This window comes from Bidens hawaiensis, unplaced genomic scaffold (genome assembly GCF_021521415.1).
Source record: "Bidens hawaiensis isolate Kalapana, Puna unplaced genomic scaffold, B.hawaiensis_p1.1 tig00003378_1, whole genome shotgun sequence".
Taxonomy (NCBI): domain Eukaryota; kingdom Viridiplantae; phylum Streptophyta; class Magnoliopsida; order Asterales; family Asteraceae; genus Bidens; species Bidens hawaiensis.
Window position 1 is genome coordinate 997662 of NW_027491188.1, and position 13329 is coordinate 1010990.

Consider the following 13329-nt stretch of genomic DNA (forward strand, 5'->3'; position numbering starts at 1 on the left):
TTGGGTCCACATCTGCATCACCGTCTACTTCAGCACCCAATTTGTGATTGACGCAGATTGGAGTATCATATGGAGAACTGTCCTCCATCTTGAAGCGCTTGAGCACATCATGAACATACTTCGTTTGATGAATGAACATCCCGTCCTTCTTCTGATCAACCTGCAATCCTAGAAAGAAAGTTAGTTCACCCATAGCACTCATTTCAAACCTTTTCTTCATGACGGCTTCAAACTCCTGACACATGGAGACTTTTGACGCAGCAAATATAATGTCATCCACGTAGACTTGTACCAGCAGGAAGTCGCTTCCATCTCTTTTGAAGAACAACGTGCTATCAATTTTCCCTCTTTCAAAACCATTCTCGAGCAAGTAATCCGATAAAGTTGAATACCAGGCACGAGGTGCCTGATGTAATCCATACAACGCCTTGCTCAACCTGTACACGTGATCTGGAAAGTCTGGGTCAGGAAAACCTGGAGGTTGCTCAACATACATAACCTCATCCACTTTCCCATTCAAAAACGCACTCTTCACATCTAGCTGAAACACCTTCATCTTTTCATAAGCAGCAAACGCTAAAAACAATCTTATGGCTTCCAACCTGGCGACAGGTGCGAACACATCGTTATAATCAATCCCCTCTTGTTGATTAAAACCTTTAAAGACTAGCCTCGCCTTGTTTCTTATAATAATCCCCTTATCATCTCTCTTGCACTTAAACACCCATTTTGTGCCTATCGCATGCACATTCTTTGGTTTTTCAACCAAAGTCCAAACTTCCATCTTCTCGAATTGAGCCAACTCTTCTTGCATGGCTTCTACCCACGAGCTGTGCTTTAAAGCCATTTGATAATTTTTCGGTTCAATCTGGCTTATAAAGCAGGTATACAGGCATTCATTGATTATTCCTGTCTCCTTAATGCTTGTATAAACACAGGTGTGTTCATTCAAGCTACTTCTTGTTTGTACACCAGAGGACACATCACCAATCACATTATCCAAAGGGTGATCTTTATGAATTCTCGTGGTCGGAACAGAACCGACATGCAAATTATCTTCCAAATTAGAAGAGATCTCGTCAATGGTTGTTTCATGCTGAGAGTGAAAAGGATTGATAAATTCTTCTTCAGCTGAGGCAGCAGGGGTACCGATAGTGTTTGATGAGGAAGGTTGACATTTATCAATCAGCTGTCTTTGCAATAGATTTTCTTCCTCATCGAGTATCATCTTCGTCGCAACTCTTTCTTCTTCTTCATAAATTTCCAAATCCGGTATGTTAAACGACTTAAACAGCTTAACATAGTCGAAAAGCTCAGCAGGTCCATTGCTTGGTTTTGGCGGTTGGTAACTTGTGATGTCGGTGTTACACACCACCTCCACCTTGCAAGTCGAAGTATTGAAGACACGTCTGTTGGGAGTACCAACAACATAACCGACTAAGATTCCTTCATCGGCTACTTCCCCAAATTTAAAATTTGTCTTCAAGATCGAACAAGGGGACCCGAATGGTTCAAGACCACTCAAGTTGGGCTTCCTTCCATGCATAAGCTCGTAACACGTTTTACCAAGTCTCTTAACGGTTAACACTCTATTCAGAACATAGCAGGCTGTAGCAACTGCTTCAGCCCAGAACATAACAGGAAGCTTCGAATCTGCCAGCATAGTTCTGGCTCCTTCAATTAAAGTTCGGTTCTTCCTTTCAGCCACTCCATTCTGTTGCGGAGTATACGGAGCGCTGTATTGATGTTCAATTCCTTTCTGAAGACAGAAGATCTCCATTTCAAAATTCTTGAACTCCGTTCCATTGTCACTCCTGATGAACTTCACTGTTTTATCCATGACGTTCTCGACTTTGGTAATCAAATTCTTCACCATTTGAGCCGTCTCATCTTTCGATTTCAGAAAATATACCCACGAATATCGTGAGTAGTCATCAGTGATCACCAAGCAGTAAGAAGTACCTCCTAGACTTTTTACATTCACGGGACCGAAGAGATCCATGTGAAGCAGTTCTAGAGTACTGGCAATAGAGTTGACCTTCTTGGTGAGATGGGATTTCTTGTGTTGCTTTCCCTTCTTGCATGCAATACATTTGTCTTCAAAGTTAAAACTTTTCAAGGGAACGCCCATCACAAGTCCATTCCTGACAATGTGGTTCATCTTCTGAAGATGAATGTGCCCCATCCTCCTGTGCCATAGTTCGGATTCTGATTCGCTTGCTTTCGTCATTAAACATGATTCTTCCGTGGCCATTTCAGTAGACCTCATATCCATCACATAAGTATTTGTATCACGTGGAGCTTTCATCACTATCCACTCGTCTGGTATCTGAAAACCAGGCTTCAGCACGATGGCCTCATTCTTCGTGAAATGAACAGTGTACTCTTTATCACAAATCTGCGACACACTCAGCAGATTGTGCTTCAACTCTTCTACAAAGTTCACATTCTCAAGAGTCATTTTTCCATTTGACACCGTTCCTCTTCCAGTAATTCTTCCTCCATTTTCACCGGCAAAGCTAACTCTCGCTCCTTGAACAGGTTTTAAGTCGTGCAACAAGTATTTGTTACCCGTCATGTGCCGGGAACAGCCGCTATCTACAATCCAAAGACTGTGGGCAGCCCTGTTCAACTGTTCCTGCACAATAAAGCAAAGGATTAGAATCTAGGGACCCAAGACCAATTGGTCTTGGATCTATACATCCCGTACTTCTGTTTTCCAAAGTTAGCATCTGGATAATTCCTGTCAGTCCTATTAGGAAATCTCCATGGAAATTGAGTGTGAGGCCTTCCAAACCTATGTGTATTGAAAGTATTATATCTTGCGGTTTGGTTATTAGCATTGTTAAACTGAGGTTTGTTTCTGTGAAAACCTGAATTTGTTACATTTCGGAACTTTGAAGGGTTTTCATTTTTAGCAGCATTAAAATTACCATTAGGCTTACGCTCAGTTTTAATAGGCCTCACACCTCTGAATTTCGGCGTCAGAGGGCAATCTGCAACAAGATGTCCTAACTTATTACACCTAAAACAACACCTATGCTCCATTTTCTTTTCAAAGGTTGTTTCGGATGTCGAGGCTGTGTTACCGGCCGTTCGTCTCACATAAGGTGGGACGTACGGGTTGAGTGGAGTACTCTTTTTATAAGTTCTATCTTTTTCTCCACCAGTGGGTAACACTACCTTCTCTTTTGTCTTACCCGATTCGGACAACTTATCCGAATCTGATGAGACTGGACTCGTAACAGAAATTTTCACACTTGAAACAGGCGAACTCGTTTCGCCACTACTAACACTTGGTTCTTTACTCGTAACCTTGATTGGAACTGTCTGAGGAACTTCAAAATCAACAGATTTCTGAACACTAGGGTTAAAAGTGTAATTGTGGTTATAAGGTGGTGGAACCTCGTGATAACCAATTCCTCCCCTCTTCGCAGAGGTACCTTGATCACTAACAAGGTGATCAAGAATAGCTGAGGAATTTCTGAACTGTTCAAGTTTTCGGTTCAGTTCCACCACTTTCACCTGGTGGTCAGCAATCTGCTTTTCTCGTTCAGCAATCAGTTTAGTCTTTTCTTCTAAAACCTCATAACTTAGATCAATTACTTCAATTTTTTCAGAAGTTTTGTTTTTAAGCTTTTAACATCTTTTTCACACGCTTTTATTTTAACTTTGTAACTGTTTTCTCTTGCTTTCATAAAGTGATGATCTTCTTTAAGAGTTTTAAATTCAGCATCTAAATGAACATACTGATCAGTTATGGTAGCAAGTTGCTCAGACAAATTCTCACATTTAGTACAAATAGGTTTAGAACTTACCTCGGAGAGTTGATCCTTGTTATCTGCCATGAAAGCTTTTTCCTAACCAGTAGCTTTCTCTTCTCCGGTAATCTTCTCACATTCTTCATTCTCAACCTTAGCCATATTTGCCTGCTCACTAGTTTCATTCGAATGCAGGTTCCAGTTGTATTCACCTGCTTCTCTGGACATCATGGCATTGACTTCTTTACTACTCCCAGTGTGCTGTACAGACCGGCCCTGACCACGTTCAACTCGCTCGTTTCTGCACTCTTTGGTAAAGTGCCCGTTTTGTTGACAGTTATAGCACCTAACCTTAGACTTGTCGAACCCTGGCCTGCCACCAACAAACTTTCTCCCCGTCTTTCTCATAAACTTCTTCACTCTCCTCACTATCATGGCCATCTGCCATTGTAAATCCATTTCCTCCAGATCATCAGCATCGATCTGGTCATAGTCTTCATCCAGCATCGCTGGATCAACAACCTTTCCTTGAATATAGTTTTCGTATGAAGCAATAAACGAAGCATAGAGGCCAAACTGCTCTTCAGCAGATTTGACGCTCATTGGCATCTTAGAGTAATTATTGCTTGAGGAACTTGAAGATCCACTACTCTTGCTTGCTGTCTGTTGAGTACCACTTGATCCACCCGCAACAAAGCAAACATCCCCATTTGAGTTTACTGACACATGCCCCTCCTGTGAAGACTTGTCACAAGACTCTCCCTTCGAGTAGTAGGCGGCAGAATCAGTCTTTGAACTTGAATTTGAGTTTACTTTAGCACCGTACATGCCTGGATCTTGAACCTGATCCATAGATGTTTCTTTTCTTACCATATTAAGCTCAAAAGTTCTGAGCTTGTTGACAGTGGTTTCAAGATCATAAGTAGGGAAGTCCTTGTCTTCCCTCATTAGTACAGTATACATCTCCCATTTTGGTGGGAGGGCATCGAGAAGCTTTTCCACAATCTCTTCTTCTCGGTAGGAAATGGAGTAGTTACTCAATTCAGTCATTAGATGATAATATCGAGTGATAATATCATCAAGAGATTCGTTCTTCAAGTACTTAAAGACTGAAAATTGAGTTTTGAGCAACTTTATCTTTGACGCCCGAATACCTACATTCCCTTCAAATCTGTTCTCAAGAGCTTCCCAAAGCTCTCTAGCTGATGTATACTTTCTGAACGTATGGAGGATCTCCTGTGGAAGAGCCATTGTGATTGCAGCATGAGCCTTGCTTTCGGCTTCATACATCTTTTTTTCTCCTCTTCCATTTTACTGTATTTCTTGATTTGGTCTCGACCCTCATACTCCATGACTGGTGGAATATATCCATCTTGGATGCATACCCACATTTTCGCATCCTGGTACTTAACGTATTGTATGAACCGCTCCTTCCACGCGACAAAATCGGTTCCCTTCAGCAACCTTGGGGCCTTTGTAGCTGACCCCGCATCAACTTCCATCTTTACAAGCTCCGAAATGTTGATCGACGACATCCTTCTTGAAGACTAAGAAACCCGAAAAATTCTGAGTAGGCGAAGTTAAAAAAAAAATTTCCTCTGAACAGTACTGTAGGCGAAGTTAAGGATAACTTCGCTTAAGTAATAACTTCGCTGGATCTTTCTTAAATTCGCGTGACTGGGCGAAGTTGAGAATAACTTCGCTTAGGGTAAGCGAACTTAGAAAGTAGGCGAACTTGAAGAAAACTTCGCTGAGCTAGGCGAACTTGATGAGAACTTCGCTGAGTTAGGCGAAGTTGAGGAGGTAGGCGAAGTTGTAAATAACTTCGCTTCTCCTTATATCTTCGCTGAAACCCTACGTATCCTGACGGCAACTTCGCCTGATGAATAGCAACTTCGCCTGACGAACTTAAACTTTCTGCAGATCTGAAAATCGGATTTTAACGACGTTTTTGACGGTTTAAAGGCTTGAACACACTGGTAGGAGGCTAGAATGAGCAAAAACACCAAAAACTCGTCCCGTGAATAGTCGAAACGGGACAAATTCTACACCCGCGTGAATATCCCGAACCACACAATCGAGCAAATGCTCTGATACCAATTGTAGGTTCCCTGGACGGATCACACGAGATATCCCGATATACACAGGTGCGGAATCCCTGTGTAGATCGTTACGGACAAAACTCACGTTATATTAATAACTCAACACGTGATTCTTACAGACTCTCGACCTCACGTCACTTGACTCACTGAATTACACGTAAATTAACCACACAAAACTAACATCCGTAACCTATATAAATACACGACAACTTCGCCTCAGGCGAAGTTGTCCATAACTTCGCTTGTTCAACAAGTTCGCCTAGGCGAACTTGTCAACAACTTCGCTTGGTTAACAAGTTCGCCTAAGCGAACTTGTCAACAACTTCGCTTTAAACAAACAAATACATAAACAATATTACAGACTCGATTACAGACATTAGACATATGAACTACTGACATTTATGCACCAACACAAGCTACACTTCAACGAGCAAGAGTATTCTTCTATCGATCATGGGTTGCCAATCGAGCAAACAGCTTGATCATACAAGTTTTAACCAAGTGTTACGAGCACAGGATGATCGAGCACATGGGGACAAGCATGGAGGCAATAAGAAGATGTCACGTGATCAAAGCAGGACTTCGAGAACAGTTCAGTTCCCCTAGCAAGATTTACATCTTAGCATGCTAAAGACTGCTGAATAAGAAGACTGAAGACATCAAGAAGAATGAGCTTGATCGATGGACTAGTTCGAGCAAAGCATGGATTAGTCAAGAGGAATGAAGCTTGCTGGAAGAGAATTTCTTCACTGAAGATATTCTAAGTAAAGTATGCTTGAGGACATTCATCGAGCATACCTAGCATAGTGAGTTTGCTCGAGCAAGATTGTAACCTTGCTCGAGGACTCAACACTTGTATTATTTTGTATTTCATTATGTAATGATTAGGAACTTCGAGAAGGAATGTCAAGATCTCTAAATAGACGTCCTAGGTTTCCATTTATCTTGTAATTTTTGTTTAAGATGTAATTGATGTAAAGACTTTAATGTGTAATGCCCAAGATGCAGAATTCCTACTTTTGTAATGAAATGACATGTTCTTAAATGATATATCATTGATTTCTGATACATGTGTAACTCTATGTAGGTATGTTTTGGTGTATTTTAGCTTGTTCCAATCTAGGGGAGATTACTGGGTCGGATTTATGATAAGGAAGATTCGAATCTTCTCAACCTCCTCAAAAAACGGCTAAGTCTGGACTTCGAGCAAGCATAGACGATCGAGCATGGTTTTACTACTTCGAGCAAGGTCTTCGGATCCTTAAATGGTTGATTCTTCTAAGTGTTAAGGCTTCGAGCAAGCTACACTTCAACGAGCAAGAGTATTCTTCTATCGAGCATGGATTGCCAATCGAGCAAACAGCTTGATCATACAAGTTTTAACCAAGTGTTACGAGCACAGGATGATCGAGCACATGGGGACAAGCATGGAGGCAATAAGAAGATGTCACGTGATCAAAGCAAGGACTTCGAGAACAGTTCAGTTCCCCGAGCAAGATTTACATCTTAGCATGCTATAGATTGCTGAATAAGAAGACTGAAGACATCAAGAAGAATGAGCTTGATCGATGGACTAGTTCGAGCAAAGCATGGATTAGTCAAGAGGAATGAAGCTTGCTGGAAGAGAATTTCTTCACTGAAGATATTCTAAGTAAAGTATGCTTGAGGACATTCATCGAGCATACCTAGCATAGTGAGTTTGCTCGAGCAAGATTGTTACCTTGCTCGAGGACTCAACACTTGTATTATTTTGTATTTCATTATGTAATGATTAGGAACTTCGAAAAGGAATGTCAGGATCTATAAATAGACGTCCTAGGTTTCCATTTAGGACACGGATAAGGATAACGTTGGCACACACGAAATACGAGAAACATTCTAAAAGAATATTCTATTTGTTTCCTCGTACAGCCGCCGCCGCCGTCATACACGAAACCCTAGACATTCCTTTCATTGTTTCATTAATGACTCATTTAATACAGTGAATCTTTGTCTTTGAATGTGCTTTTATTGATTACCTATTATCGTTTCGTGTTTGTTATTTTCACTCATTCGTTCCCACTCGTTAGATATCCTGATTCCGCCGGGATATTCAACAGGCCTTTTGGGTAATCGAGTCGGTGTGTTCTTGTCAACCTTTTCTAAGGTTTCACCCGACTCACGGTCCTGACACTTGTTTTAACGGCCTAATCAAGAAAGTAGTGAACAAGAAAGACAACTGTATGGGCATTAATTTGATTGATCGGATTCCGATTCACCCCCAAAGTTTTAGGATCAAAATTATATTATTCATAACATCAAAACAGTGAGAACCAATTTGTTGTTGTTATTAGGCTTGTTTTTATAACTGTTTGCTGTTATTTTTTGTTCGTATTTGCTGGTTTCCGATTATGAGACGCTATAAGTATTTGCTGATTTACATTTTGTTGTTATTATTAGGTTTTTTTTCTTATGCTATTATAAGTATTTGTTGTCATTATTTTGTTGCTAATTTAGTAATTTTGATTGTTTTGTTGTTATTATTAGGTTTTTTTTTCTTTGTTATTATAAAACATTACTTGTTTAGATTGGAATTGTATTTGATCTTGTTTTGTACGTTCTCATTTTTAGTAGATTGGTATTGTTAAAATTATTTTGTACATGAACCTTCCTCTTTTTATGTTACTACAATTATTATTCATTATTATTATTAATGTAAAACTTTAGTTGATTTTTGCTTTCTTTTATAAACTTTTTAGATAGATTTAGTTTTAATCATTATTCAGTTATTTATTATTGTGTTGGGTTTTGTTCGAATTTTGCTCGGTTTCAACCTAGAGTCTGTTTAGGGTTTTGGTTTCATTTTGGCTGGAATTAAGAATTCTCCAACAAACTGTGTTTCTAACTATATTCATATCTCAACTATTTTACAATCGTAATATTTATTAAATAACTATCTTAACTGGAAAGTGAAAATTCAAATGCGTAGAATGCAAACTAGAATATTCAAATGAGAAAAAAACCGTTACCAACTTACTCTAACTATGACAATTGTTCATAACCGGTTGTTGCGTGGAAGGCGGAAATGGACAGAGTGGCAACGGGTGAGGCTCTTTTATTCCGGTCCATCCAAGTACGCTCGAGTTCTAGTAGTATGTGCGTTGACAGCTCAGAAACAGCCACCCATCTCCTTTTTCCTGTTCTCTTTCTACCTCGGTCTAAAGCACGATAAGTGTGTGGCGCCGGATTGCCCCAATATACACGTTCTCTGTTAGATATCTATTAGATATCTACTCACGTTGCATTCCTCGACCCTGCTTGTTGAGAAAAAGAAGAAAGTTCTACTCGGTTTAATTTAGACAGCTCCTCTTGTTGAGAAAAAGAAGAAAGTTTCACTCGGTTTAATTTAGACGGCTTGTTGGTGCATTTAATGGAAAATCATACAAACTTCCCGAAGGAAGTGATGGAGATAATCAAGTCTTTGGTGTTTCGTTGGATCAAGAATAATTCCCCTATTAAATTTGTCTTGTTACAAATATATGTCAACTAGTTATAACCTGCTAATCATGGTCTCGGGGTCGATCTTTGAGCCGTAAATCCCGTATGGACCAAATACATGTGCCACAAGATGCAAAGAAGCACAAATAGACAACATAAATTGGATCAAATGATTTGATGCATCATAAGAGAAAAGCGAATAAACTTGCGCATATATTCACTTTTAAGTTTTATTTAGAAGTAGCTACAAGGTGAGAGTGAAAGAAAATACAAACAGCAGAAATATCATCAACCGCGATGCCTTTCCTCTTGCGTTTCCAGGCTTGTGCTGCACACTCCACCAGTCGCTTTGCCGATTTTGACTTATCAACTGTCGACGACACAATCTCCACCGCTTCTTGGTTTGAAATAACATCCCACACCTACACAAATTCACATGCAAAAATATACAATCACCTACTAAAATCAAGCTTGACAAAATTTTGTTTAACATTAGTCCAATTTTCATTTATGTTTGTTTTCACCCATAAACACCTTTAACTTTTAAAAATTTCGATAATCCGTATTGAACTATTGATTAACAGACCGTAGAATGTAAACCAACCAAGCCGCATGTGAGCTACTCGAGATCAGCTCGCTAAAAGCTCGAAACGAGTCGAGTTTAAACAAGCTTGAGCCTGAAAATAAGCTCGTTTGAGCTTCACTTATTGACTTGAGAGCCTATTAATTTAGATATTCTATGACTTTTATTTAATGTATTTACATAATAATTATTATAATATATAAAATCATGATATAAATAACTAAATAATATATGTTATCTTATGCATAAAAATTTTAATAGAAATCCTATAAAAAAAATTTATACACACATGCAAATATATATTATTAAATAATAAACGAGCCGATTCAAGCTTTAGAAATAGAGCTTGAGGTGAGCTGAGCACGAGCCCTCGTAAGCTATACGATATACAAGCCCAAGCTCGAGCCTACTGGCTCAACTAGTTCATATCCCTAACACGCCGTAATGATGATGTCACAAGAAATGTTGACTTTCTTTGAAATCAAAACTTTTGGAAATTTTTATGGGTGAAATGAAATAGTAATACAAGAAGATTAATTACATATTTACGATGATAACTCAAGTTTTGAAACATACCCCATCAGAAGCAAGCACCAGAAATTGGTCTTTGCAGGTGATCAGCCATTGTGTTACTTCAGGCATAGATATAAGTCCAAAATTTTTAATACAGTAATCACCAAAGGCTCTCGACATAGCTAGACCGGGTGCGTCTTCGTGTGGAAGCCACAAACGGTGCACACCTGGCTCATCCTCCATGCAGAAAACTCGCCCTTTGCACTCAAGTATGCGCTTAGCCTCATCTGTATGCAGGGATGCGTTCATTTCAGAACCAGTGAACCACTATTATGTCGAAAACCGTATAAAAATATGTGCATAGCTCTTCACTGAAAAAGGTTAAAATTCAAACAAAAATCGTTTGTATCTCCCTCCCTACGCTTTCTTTGATTTTATCTCCTCTCTCCTATTTTTTTTTTAAAGTTGCAAAAATACGCACAAATCAACATATATACATGTGCATACAGTGTATGTGCATATATGCATTTAATAAGCAAAGACCATAAATACCATATTATGCATTCTAGTAAATTTATATAATAAGCGGTACAATGGTTAAAACGGTTCTCGCAATTCGCACCATTTTCTCAAAAAGTGAAAGAACATAAAGATACTTACAAGGTAGATTGGGCTTAAAATCAACTGTAAGTTGGACGGGTACCAAACATCCATCGTCACTAGTCGTAGCCAGTATCGTGCGTGAATCTCCAACATTTGCTATTATTAAAAGTTCACCTTGTCTAACAACCGCTAAGGCAGTGGTTCCACTATGGACCGAATCAAATTTGCGTGAGTGTTGGAGATCCAGATCGACATCAGCACAAGTCTTTATGAAAGAGTTCTTCCATAGACGGAATCCATCAACCTTTTTAGGGTCAAGTGAAGCTTCAAGTAACATCTCTTGCCAATTGCATAGCAAAGATGAAGGCATCAAGTCACATACGCGCTTTGCAACATAATGTCCCCATGGGCCATGGCCGTCGAAGATCCCACAAAACATCATGTCCTTTTGGCAACCAAATTCCTACCATTGAAAACCAAAAAAGATTACATTTTTATTTCAAATTTTAAAAAAATGGGAATTTCCTCTTTATACCTCCCACAATGCAACAAAACCAAAAAAGATTTATATATTTATTTCAAACTTTATAAACGAGAATTTTGTAAACTCTTCAATCATACCTCCCACACGATGCAACAATCTTGATTCACCCCCTTTTCACCCCGTTTTGAACAAACCGAAACGAAATTGTTGACATTAATACTGCCTGAAGACCTTAATATCATATCATTCTTCTTTGCATCTTTTGCCATGGCTTCTGCTGTCTCTTCCCCATCATCCTCCTCAATACTATTGAATCTCCTCACAGGCAAACACGACTTTGCTAGCCCGTTAAACATCGATGCAAACCGGCCCATGTTAATCAACTTTATCTTCAACAATCCTGTTTCCACACATTACAAAGGCTATGAATATTAATGATATATACATATATAGAGTCTTACAAGCAATGAATGTGTACAATCAAAACAAAAAAGCAGAGAATATAGTAGTCTGACATGGAATTCCAACAATCCACATAGACTGTTTTGTTTGATTTGTGATGTTTTTGTCAAGATTATCAAAAACTGAATTTTTTGAGTTTTCAAGTTTCATCATTTCTTTATATCCTAACTGTAAAGCTAGAAAATTTCCAACAACAGAAACTGTAAATTCCATTTGCAATATGAACTATATATACTAGGGGCTAGCACTTTTAAAAACTGAAATCCAGCTGTAAATAACAATTTCACAAATATATATATAAACAAATTGTACTTTAATAGTCCAAACCAAAACTAACTGAGATATAATAATTCACAATTAAACCGGTAACAAGTGTAAAAATGATTATTATTTGATGGATTGCTTTGAATAAAATTTATTTGTATTAGAAAACTGAAATTCCAGTGTAGCTTTTTATATATTTTATTAACTCAAATTCAGAACTTAACCCACTAACTATCATCTCACAGCCACAGGTGAAGAACACATGAAAATAAAAATCTGAAAAAGTTGATCATGCCACATGGATTTGAAACAAGTGGTAGTATTTTACTCCAAACAATATAATTGTTTTTCTAGAAGAAAGAAAAAACCCCACAAAGCTAATGAACAAAGGAGTAGAGATTACCTTGTTATGACCGGAAAGAGGCTACGCCGGTGACAGAGAAAATGGCGGAGAATTCAGGCATGTGCATATGAGAGAGAATAATAGGAGAACAATTATTATTATTATTATTATTATTATTATTATTATTATTTTTGGAAGAGGAAAACAAAGATAGTGGTGACCGAATATATACACCCAATTATTATTATTAATTAATATAATTATTGGAGATTGGTTATACGAAAATATTATTATTTTTTAAAGACCATCAAAATTTTATTAGGAGGAAATTCTTAAAATAACTCATTAATTATATATATATATATATATATGATCAGAATTGTGAGAATTTTTTGGAAATTGAGAACTATGAAAACCAATTTGAAAAACAAAAAACTCAAAAATAAAAAAAAATCATAAAACATAAAAAAACACAAAAATAAAAAAAGTAAAAAAACCAAAGTTCTTATTTATCATCCCGGTTTCTAAAAAAAAATCGTAAAAAAAAATTCTCGGTTTAGCTAAATTATACATATACATATATGTATAATATGTGCATATATGTACATACATGTTTTTTTCATATACACATATGTATAATTTAAGGTAAATGATAATGTACATATGTGTACATTACATAACTAGAGATTAAATGAAAGTATACATATGTGTATAGGTATAATACGAATTAAAAAGAA

General features: G+C 37.8%; 1 protein-coding gene across 3 annotated transcripts; it reads right to left on the minus strand.

Moving 5' to 3' along the window:
• Window positions 1-9494: 9494 nt before the first annotated feature.
• LOC143623347 (putative protein phosphatase 2C 73) lies at window positions 9495-12702 on the minus strand. Of its 3 annotated transcripts, none has more exons than XM_077094283.1 (5): window positions 11985-12083; window positions 11661-11923; window positions 11097-11502; window positions 10500-10723; window positions 9495-9762 (listed from the first exon to the last, which is right to left on the minus strand). In XM_077094283.1, exons 2-5 carry the CDS (start codon window positions 11895-11897, stop codon window positions 9571-9573), a joined length of 1059 nt encoding a protein of 352 aa, XP_076950398.1. In that variant the 5' UTR covers window positions 11898-11923; window positions 11985-12083; the 3' UTR covers window positions 9495-9570. The 3 variants fall into 3 exon arrangements, with proteins under 3 accessions (XP_076950398.1, XP_076950397.1, XP_076950396.1); XM_077094282.1 differs by lacking the exon at window positions 11985-12083 and adding an exon at window positions 12653-12702 and having other exon boundaries at window positions 9496-9762; XM_077094281.1 differs by lacking the exon at window positions 11985-12083 and having other exon boundaries at window positions 9496-9762; window positions 11661-11962.
• Window positions 12703-13329: the final 627 nt, after the last annotated feature.